The 8,952-nt window shown below is 46.0% G+C and overlaps 1 protein-coding gene across 2 annotated transcripts in view; it reads right to left on the bottom strand.

Annotated features, from left to right (window-relative positions):
- Positions 1–407: 407 nt before the first annotated feature.
- Positions 408–8,952, bottom strand: part of RNF130 (ring finger protein 130) — a 39,730-nt gene continuing 31,185 nt past the window's right edge. The window contains exon 8 of one of the 2 annotated variants that reach the window (XM_048960440.1): positions 408–3,577. In XM_048960440.1, the coding sequence (XP_048816397.1) occupies positions 3,468–3,577 (110 nt within the window). In that variant the 3' untranslated portion in view covers positions 408–3,467. Of the gene's footprint in view, positions 3,578–8,407; positions 8,607–8,952 lie in introns of those variants that run through there. The other variant, XM_048960439.1, reaches the window with a different exon arrangement.

The raw sequence follows: 8,952 nt of genomic DNA, 5'->3' as shown, positions 1-8,952 counted from the left end.
TCTTTGGCTTATGTAGGATATCTGGCTATTCCTAAATCGCCCTCACATGCCAAGGCAAGCATCCTAGAAGCAATGGGGCAGTGCAAACAGGCACCAACAAGTGAGCTTACATAGGGAGCACTCATGAGTGGCATTAAGTAAATTTTAACATGCTTCAAATGTAATATTTCATGTTAGTACTATAGGTAAAAAGCACACTTACAGTCTGTTTTTTACTGGCAGTTATCCTCTAAGAACACAAACAAACCTCAATTTTACAAATGTCTTATGGGAACATGCAGAACTTTCAAAAACAGGAGACGTGGAAAAGGGAAAGGGATGGTGGAGCAGCGCGTTCAGATCGCTTAGAGAAACATAAAAGGGCTCTTTTTTTGTAGGTAGAATTCGTAAAATTGATGCTTTCTGATAAAAAAACACTTTTGTTTTCGAAACATAGAAAATCATTTCCCAAGATACTGACACCACAGCTCCGGGTAGACTGCCACCTACCTTACATCTATGAAATGACCACACACAGCACCACCACAGCAGGACAAGAACAACGATGCTCATCAAGCATTTTTTTTTTTTAAACATACTGATTAATATGAAAAGGAACATCTCAAACTTACCAGCACAGCCCAGAAAAATCACCCATGCTGCTGTGCTGCCTCTTTCCCATCCTAACTACAATACAGTACACAAGTGCCTGGCATGGCACGTCCCAGCACGCACGTAGGGATCGGTTGCTTCAACCAGACTTAATGTTTCCAGTGTTGCAAGACCTTCCAAACCCACAACGTCCATTGCACAACCGTCAGCCCCAGCTGCCTCTCAGAGAAACACTAAGGCTGGAAAAGATCAGCTAGTCAACCCAAAGGTGGGACCTCTCCTTACCACGTCAGACCCCAGTCAGCACCATCGGAGACAGCTCTTGTTCCCCGCTCCTCTGAAAAGGTAGTTTAGAAGTAGGGAGATTTAACCAAATACAAATGGCATTATCTATTCATTTGCCATTTAGGGCTCTGTAGTCGCTAATGCTCGTTTTAATTTCCATCTGCTTTTGAGCTGTCCTCCTTTACTCTGGCACAAAGCTGACTGCTTTGTTCAAAACAAACCCAACCCTGCACTGAGGAAGCCAAGCACAACAGGAAGCAGTGCGGGGAACTTCCTGACGCAGCCCCAGCGCCGGAGGTGACGGAGCCGTGCCCAGGCACAGGGCAGTGCCCAGGGGTGCCCAGCACACAGCACGTCCTGAGCGGCCAGCAGGGCTCCCACAGCCCGCTCTGCACACTGCCTTGCTGGTGTTAATGCCAGAACTGTGGCCACTCTGCTCTGTGGCACAAGGCACCTCTTGGGCGCTTCTGCGTAGGCAAAATGTACCACGGTGAGCATCCCATCCCATCCCATCCCATCCCACCCTAGCAGCTCCAGCAGGAGCCACAATGCCTCACTCTGTTTAACTACAAACACCCGAGCACAGCTTTTTGCAACCCGACTACTCAACACTGACAAAAACAAGCCCTAAGACACCCTGGAGCAATGGTGTTTTACTTCCGGATGTGTCTGTTTGGAAGCGCTCTGCCCACTGCCTGGAAGATGTGATGATGAAGTCAGGGTTGCTCAACCTGCACCCCATCCCCGTGCACACAGCTGCCACGTGGAGCAGCAAAGCAATGCCTGCAGCCAAACAACCCACTCCGTCCCAGCAAAGGGGCTCCACATCCTCACCACTTGGTTGGGGAAGGTGGCATTGAAGTTGTGCTCTTGAAAAGCCTGGGGTGTAAGCAGGCCTCTAAAGTTGGCTGGATTGCAATAAAAGTGCATAGGGTAAATGGAAATGGTATTACGAGAAAACTCTCTCTAACCTTCACACCACCCATCCTTGAATTACCAGGTTAAATGAAGCTGACACACAGCAACAGAGCATACTCTGTGAATAGGATCATTTCCTCATTTTGCAGAGCTGGGTTTTTCTTTTCCTCTTAAACGTCTGTGTTAAAGACACAGCTGAGCCACGCTTCAGGTAAGGATGCACGTCAGCAGACCACTGTACAGTCAAAATTAAAAAACGAGCAGGGGAACTTTTGTAGCAAAATCTGACAAAATTAAAGCATGGCAGGAAATGCCTTACCTACCTTTCTTTTAGACTTACAGATTTCTCAGTTTCCTATACAGAGCAAAGCTGTGTTTCACCTTACAAGGACACAAACGCATTTCTACATCTACAGTAACTGAGACTGCAATGGAGAAAATGTTAATGTTCAAACAGCTCTGCATTGTCCAGGAGGAAACAGAGCAGGAGTCCTCACTCTCCACGTCTGCTCATGTGAGGAGCTCTATGGATGGCTGAACTCAGCTTTCCATCTCCATGTTATACATTCAGAAGCTTGAAACCAATCTCTATTTCCCCACTGCTTCTGGCATGCTCCAGTAAAAATGGATTTTTCATGCTGAGTCCCAAAGCAGTCACTGCTTTCCTTTATTCCTCTGCTTTCTGCATTCACGTATTGATGTCAGTGGGAAAGGGCATGGCCTGGAGAACGTGTTTGTTGGTTAACCGTTGCAGATCTCAACGTGAGAACAGGATAAGAAGCTTACCTCTCTTCTTTTCTCTGTGTAACGCCAACATGCTGGCTTTTAAAAAACCTCAGTGAAAAATTTGGTGGATTTTTTTAAACCCCTCCGAAAAGAAAAGTAAAGCAAGAAAGAAAGCTAATTAGATTCCTGCATATTTCAAAAAGTCTAATGGTTTTAAGGTAGATCAAGTGCTGGTTCGGTGAACGTCCTCTCTGTAGAAAGAGACTCACGTGACTGGAGCACACGGAAGGACCAAAAATGTATTCTGTGGAGGCCACTTTTCTCCTGCTTCAGTAGAAATGGAGAAAAAAAACACAAACGGAAGCATCAAGTTCCTTGAAATCTTTCTGCAAACACAGGGCCTCTCTGCTGCACAACGTCAGACCGGCGTGCTGCCGCCCAGGGGTGAGCAGGTCCTTGGAAACTCAACGCACTTGGAAGGTCCCTCTTGGAAGGGGATATTTCACAGTAAGGTTATGGGTTGACCAAGCTATACGGAGTGCTTTTACCAGTCACCGGCCAGCTCCTTTGCAACTAGTTCCCTTTCTGACTCTGCCCAACAATTTGGACCATTAAAACCAGCATACCCCTGTTGAGGAGACGCATTTGCAGTACAAAACAAACTCTTAGGACCACCGCAAAGCCTCTTCCACACCGCCGAGGCCGGGCCCACACAGCTCCCATGCTGTTACTCAGCAACTTCCATCAGACAACCTTGCTTGCGCTCGGAGGTGCCACCCGCAGAAACCACCACAGCTGTCTTCATCTCCGTGACCTAGAAGGCAGGCTCGTGTTCTGGAAAAAGCAGCTCTTCTTCAGACAAAGGAGATCCATGGAAAGAGTACACAACAATAGGAATGAGAAATGAAAACAACAGAAAGAGGGCCAGGAAGGAATGTGCATTCCTTTCAGGTTTTGTTCTCGTCATACATGTCCAAAGCAGGCTCGATGGTGGAGAATTCGCTCTCGTAGACCAGACTTCGAGGGGACAGAGAATTGCGATGAAAGAAGTGACTGCCTACAAGAGGGAGAACAAAACCTGGTTAGGGACACATGTAAGAACCAAGCAAAGCATCCTTGAGTGTGAGTTCTGACTGCAAACATGGAATGTGTATAGACAACACAAACCCTTCTCAACACAAACCAACAGCTGTGTAGGGTGGACAGCAAAGGAGAGATGACAGCCTGCGAGTTCTCACCATGCAGGAAAATTAGCATTGACATTGGTACCACCAGTCACTGAGGTGCACCAAACTCTGCTGGCAAGATCAGGCCCACTGCTGCCTCCTGTCACATCCCTGCTCTGGGTGACAGGAATCAGCTGCCAAAGACCCAGATGAAGCCACACGTTGCCTTATTCCATAGATTAAACACATTCCATCCGCCGTGCAATGGTGAAGGCCTGGCCCTGGGGCTGGAGGTCCTACAAGCCCACTGGGCCTGGTGCTGAGGCGCACCTCACCTTTGTCCAGGTATCTTTGCAACACGAAGCTGACATTTCAGACCCCCACCCAACAAATCTGGAGGTGCTGCAGGGCTTTGCCTCCATCCACGTGCTGCTTCCAAGCACTGCTTTTCATATGCATGAGCAACCCTGCCGCCAGCAGTGCTCCCAGATAACACAGGTCAAGTCTGAGCAAGGCTGGGGCAAGTCTGAGTTTTGCACTGCGCCTTGCTTTTGGTTTATAGCTTCACAGAACCAGAAACCTTTGCTAGGTGCCCTGTGTCCTGCGCTGTGCATGGCGGCAATCTTATGGAAAGAGACACCAACACATTTTCTTACAAAGAACCATGAAGACCCAGCCCTCTTCTCCAAATGCTGGCAACAGTGGCAGTACTTGAAGCCAACACACATAGTTGCTGACAGAAGCTGGCTCTTCAAGCCCACAGATGTATTTTGCGAGGAGCCAGCCCTGCTGGTGTACACAAGGTTCCCTCTGGAAACATCTATCAGATCAGGCCCTCGGCCAAGATATGAAATTACCTGGTTTCTCGATCCCAGCAGGGATTAGCTGGGAGCAAGGCTGCTTAGATTACAATACACCCAGCACCCACGTGAGCCAAACTCAAGGTAACTGAAGAGCTTCCAAGATCATCAAGGAGGCACTCGGCAAACTGAGATGCCTCCATCTTCAGGCATCAGTGAAGCAAGAAGCTTAGGGGATTGCAGATTCTGTTCTGGCAGAAATCAAGTGCTTAAATCCTCCTTTCTCTGCCAAATTCTGGGTCCAGCCCATGCCATTCTACAATAAAGAGCCTACAATAAAGAGCAATATTCAGATACCGCTGTTCTCAACAGCTCTTCCTTCTTTCCCACTCACCGTAAAGAAGACAAAGTCATTACTCCACCATTCTCACTCAGAATCAAAACTCTCAGAAGTAAATTAACTCATTTTTGATCACACAGTTTACTGAAACAAGTGCTCACATTGCATAAGGGTGTTTGTAAGAAGTGTGCACATACTTTGCAGAAGTGCACACCGGGGCATCACCAAAACCCACCTTTTAGATCTGAAACGTGTCCCAAAAGTTAAAGGTTTCAATTGGACGGTGCTTAAATAGAAAAAAATCAAAAGTGTTCTTTGTTTTGGCTTTTTTAATGAAACAATGACCTCCAGATGGTTCGGTCTCTTCAAAACAAACAAACAACAAGCCAACCTACTGTGGAATTGCAGCAGATAAAACTGATTTTGAGATTCTTCTGCTCTGTGCCACAGGTAAGGATCATCTAATTTGTGATGGCCGGGTCTCTGCTCGCTGTTGAAATAAACCCTGGGTATTGCTTGTTTCATTCCCCCTTTTCTCCTCCTGCTGAAACCTTACACACTGAACAGCCAACGCTGAAGCAAAACAAAAGGGGTTCTGAAAGCTGGGCGCTGCTTTTGTTTTCACTACGCAGAAATCAAACAACGGATTAGGAAGCAGGCGGCCGCGCAGCCATTTCCTCTGCATGGGGACACTTCCACTCCAACTGCTTCACGGGTGAGCTTTCACCAACAGGCAGGCAGGACATCTGACAACTGAAAAATTCATCTGAAAAGGGCACGTCCAACACCTCTGAAATCCCTTACTGTGATGTTTTCTTGCTTCTTGGCAACAGAATTGTAACCCACCCACTTCCAGGAGGCTGCACACAGACCCAGACTACTCTGCTTTCATACCACATATGGGACACATCATTCAGCCTTTCTCCAAATGCGTCTCTCCCCATTATTTTTTGTTCCATGTAATTTTTTCACCATTACTCCTTTCACCAGGATTACAGGCATGCTCGACCACACCTCTAAACCCTTTAAAGAAAAAAGAAAGCATGTAATCTACCTACCTGTAGATGAAAGACATTGAAACAGAACATCTCTCTGCTTAGTTGGCTAAATCAGATCTATTTTTCTTACTGCTTAAGTCAGATTGTGACCAGCTCCTCCAGACCTCACCAGCTACATGTGGCCAACCCACTACACACAGGGCCGTGTTCTCATACAATGCTTCTTGACCTCCACAAGGAGGGCAGCACGGGCAGGACATCAGAGCACATTACAGCTACCATCAGCCTGCCCTGTGCTCAAATTCCAGCTGCGGTTCAGTGCTTTTCAACACGTAGATCTGTGCTCTAAATAACCAGATCGGTATCATCACCCACATTTTACAGAGAGGGAAGCGGAGTCAGCAGGGCAAAGCGACCCAACTATGCTCTTCTTGCAACCAAAGACAGGCTCAGGAGGCTCAGGGTGCACTGCGTACTGCCAGCACTGCTGCCTCACTCTGCTGCCTGCTTGGAAGGGCCCAGCAGCTCAGGCCAGCCTGTTTGCTAGCTGGGGCATGCTTCAAGGAGCCACTGGCACCCTTCCCAGTGTTCAAACACATGGCATTAGTCTAGTTGGGTTTACTGGATAAAGGTATATTTTAAGGTCAGGTAGAAACATCCACAGCTCCAAAATTCAGCTTCTGAACCCGTTCTCCCACTGTGTGCTTACGAGACATTAAGGTTTATCCCTCAGGTATGGAGAAAACAAACAGGAAGCTTGGGATCAGTTTTAATGTACTGAAAATGAACTTCTCAGTGTTCTCTGCCACTATTCCTCATTATATAGTTTGGATGAACTTTCCAGATAACTAAGTTTGAAAACAAGCCCACTAGAGCCTGGAATTTTTCCCATCCTAAGACACTACAGAAGCAGGCACAGTTCAAAGGCCAACAATCACAGACAGCACTGTGGGTGCATTAGTAGGAAGCATCAGCTGCTGTTACCTTCCTGTTCTGAAACACTCAGACACCCTCAGGATGGATAATCAGGGCCACCCACCAGTAAAAGCTGCGGTCCCTCCGCAGACACAACTCCTCCGTGCAGAATTACGACCAGAGCACTGCATCCCAAACAGTTCAAGACTCTTGGTTAAGGACAAACTCACCAATCATGCCGCTGGTGTCAAGAAACAAGTGAAAAAAATACAGCTCTTATTTCACAGCCTGTACCCTGTATCATGCTCTGCCCTCCTTCCTCCATGCTTTGGCAACAAGCTCAGGTGACAGAACGCTGCATTTTTCAAGGAGACAGTCTGCAGACACTGCATGGCTGAGGTTTCTCTGTTCATCCGTGACTATGACGGGGTTTTCCACTCTTTCAAAAGATGCTTATTGCTCTACTGTCTTCACGTTTCTTCCAAACTTTCACAAGGACACAATGAAAAATAATTCTATTAAATGTACTGAAGCTATCACATACTTCATTTTCAATTATAAAAGCTGCCTCCTCAGCTGAAACCTGCTGGACAAATGAGAATTAAGCAACTAGTTTAATGTATATTCTGGCTGTGTTCCTAAATCCTAAAAGCACCGATACATAAAAATAAAATTAAATTCCCTATTTCCCAGTGCATAAAAAAATTAAATTTTACAGTAAAATTTGTTCTCTCCGTTATTTAATTAAATTAGAAAGTACTGCGTTTCATAAGTCTGCATCTTTATACCAGAAAAACAAACAAAACTCTGATCAGGTTTTAACTCTGTCAGTGATGTTTTCCTCACCCATCTCTTACCTCCCCCCCATCTCAATAACCCCAACACCAGCACTTGGCTGAGCTGCAGACCTGCATGCTTTAACTGAACGTTGGGAAATTACTCACACACCACTTGCATAAGTGAACTTGTGTGAAACAGCCTGAATGAGGACAGCAGACAAGAGATGTTTTCCCCACCAGTTAGAAGACATGGCAAGAAGGCACAGGTTTGCAGTTTCCATCTTACAGTAAAGACCATTATCAGTGCTTCATGCCCTAAACTGATCAGCAGTTAACCCTGCAGCAGTATGAAAGGCTTCAAAGACATCAGGGGAAGAAACGTTACTTTTTCACTTGGTATCGGGAAGGAAGAAGTGGTTTAGATCAGCTTCACTTTTAGCAGAAAAAGGGTGGGGTGAAAGCAGCAGGCAGAAAAGGTTTATGATGTGGTTGTCACAAAAACTCTATTGCCAACCTCAGGCAGCAACGGAAGACAGAAATGGTACAGCAATCCTCCCAGAGTGGGACAGGAAAGATTCTGGAGAAAAATGTTATTTCACATCAAGTTTCAGCTGAAGTCAAGGTAAGCCCATCTCACACCACAATTCCTCTTCCCCCTACCGAGCTGGCACTGAGCAATTGCCAGCTACACCTCTTGGTCATTCCAGTGCTGGGTGGCATCGTAGGAATGACACTGCATGAGATTTCCACTTCTTAGCATGGGTGGCCCGAAAGGAAGAGAGATTACAGATCTGCAGAGATGAAATCATTCAAAAGAAACAAAACAGAATTTGCAAGAGTCTGTCAAACAATGCTAACACAACGGCCGTGACAAATGAAACTCACAGAGTAAGATTTCGTAATTCAAGTTCATTTATTTCTTCACTTTTTTTTCCTTAATACAAAGCTTTGGCATCAGCAAATTTTTATGAAAAAATAGGATGTACTAAATAAACGCTTGTGCTGCACGATCGATAAATGAAGCATAAAAATAGGTGTCTCTCCCCAAGGCAATCATCCGGAAAGCACTTCTTCAATACCATTCTGCTCTGTGGGGCACAAAAAAAGGTACAGAATATTTATGTTACAGTTAGCACTGTCAATACTCAAAAAATAAAACCCTGCAAGAGGAAGTTAGAGAGAAATGGCTAATTGCACAGCGCTGGAGCGTTGAAAAGGCTCACTCCTGCACCTTGCAATGCTTGCCCTTCCCATAAAAAGAGCCAATCAAGCAGCAGGCAACAAAAGGAGTTGCAACAGAAAGTAGAAATGCAACTCCCATGAGTAGCCACATCTGGTGGATACAACAGACTATGATTCCTTTGTCTTCCTCCTAGCGATGTGGAAATACCAGGGACAAGATAATCCTGTTCCACACGCACACAGCTTATCTTC

Source organism: Lagopus muta, chromosome 14, assembly GCF_023343835.1.
Source record: "Lagopus muta isolate bLagMut1 chromosome 14, bLagMut1 primary, whole genome shotgun sequence".
Lineage (NCBI taxonomy): Eukaryota > Metazoa > Chordata > Aves > Galliformes > Phasianidae > Lagopus > Lagopus muta.
The sequence above is the reverse complement of the archived record's forward strand: the minus strand, read 5'-3'. Positions and strand labels throughout refer to the sequence as shown.